Here is a 1,064-nt window from a genome sequence, read left to right as displayed (position 1 = left end):
TCCTGAAGGAAAGTGGAAAGGTCCGAAGTTTAAGATGCCTGAAATGCACATGAAAGCTCCCAAAATCTCCATGCCAGATTTTGACTTTAACTTGAAAGGACCCAAAGTGAAAGGAGATGTGGATGTCTCAGTACCGAGCTTGGAGGGTGATCTGAAGGGCCCTGCCCTTGACATCAAAGGGCCCAAACTAGACGTTGATATTCCAGATGTTGATCTTGAAGGACCTGAAGGGAAGTTGAAAGGACCCAAATTTAAAATGCCTGAAATGCATATCAAGGCTCCTAAGATATCCATGCCAGACTTTGACTTGGGCTTTAAGGGACCCAAAATGAAGGGGGATGTTGATGTTTCTGTACCAAAGTTGGAAGGTGACCTTAAAGGCCCTGATGTAGATATCAAAGGGCCCAAAGTTGGTGTTGATTTTCCTGAAGTTGACCTTGAAGGGCCTGAAGGAAAACTTAAAGGTCCTAAGTTTAAGATGCCTGAAATGCATTTTAATGTTCCTAAAATCTCTATGCCTGATATAGATTTGAACTGGAGGAAGCCTAAAGTGGAAGGGGAAGCTGATGTAGCTATACCAACAGTGGTGGGGGATTTGAAAGGCCCAAGTGTGGATATCAAAGGTCCCAAACTAGGTGTTGATGTCCCTGATACTGAAATTGAAGGACCAGAAGGGAAATGGAAAGGGCCCAAATTTAAGATGCCTGAAATGCACATCAAAACTCCCAAACTTTCCATGCCAGAATTTGATTTGAATTTGAAAGGTCCTAAAATGAAAGGAGATGTGGATGTTTCTGTGCCAAAGCTAGAGGGGGATATTAAGGGGCCAGAATTTGATATTAAAGCCCCCCAATTAGATATTAAGGACCCTGATATAAGTGTGGAAGTACCAGAGGGAAAGATAAAAGGTCCTAAATTTAAGATGCCTGAAATGCACATCAAAGCTCCAAAGATCTCCATGCCAGATATAGACTTGAACCTCAAAGGTCCAAAACTGAAGGGAGATGTTGATGTTTCTGTTCCCAAACTGGAAGGTGACCTGAAAGGTCCAGATGTGGATATCA

At 42.7% G+C, this 1,064-nt stretch overlaps 1 protein-coding gene across 1 annotated transcript; it reads left to right on the top strand.

Moving 5' to 3' along the window:
• Positions 1–7: 7 nt before the first annotated feature.
• LOC107302327 (neuroblast differentiation-associated protein AHNAK-like) lies at positions 8–1,054 on the top strand (the record flags this gene model as incomplete). Its single annotated transcript, XM_015831422.2, has 1 exon — positions 8–1,054. A coding segment is annotated over one exon (1,047 nt), but the record flags the coding sequence as incomplete, so codon positions are not given.
• Between the last annotated feature and the right edge of the window lie 10 nt (positions 1,055–1,064).

This window comes from Protobothrops mucrosquamatus, unplaced genomic scaffold (assembly GCF_001527695.2).
Source record: "Protobothrops mucrosquamatus isolate PMUCROS unplaced genomic scaffold, P.Mucros_1.0 scaffold49129, whole genome shotgun sequence".
Taxonomy (NCBI): Eukaryota; Metazoa; Chordata; class Lepidosauria; order Squamata; family Viperidae; genus Protobothrops; species Protobothrops mucrosquamatus.
Note: the sequence above shows the minus strand (reverse complement) of the source record. Positions and strands in the feature narration are given on the sequence as shown.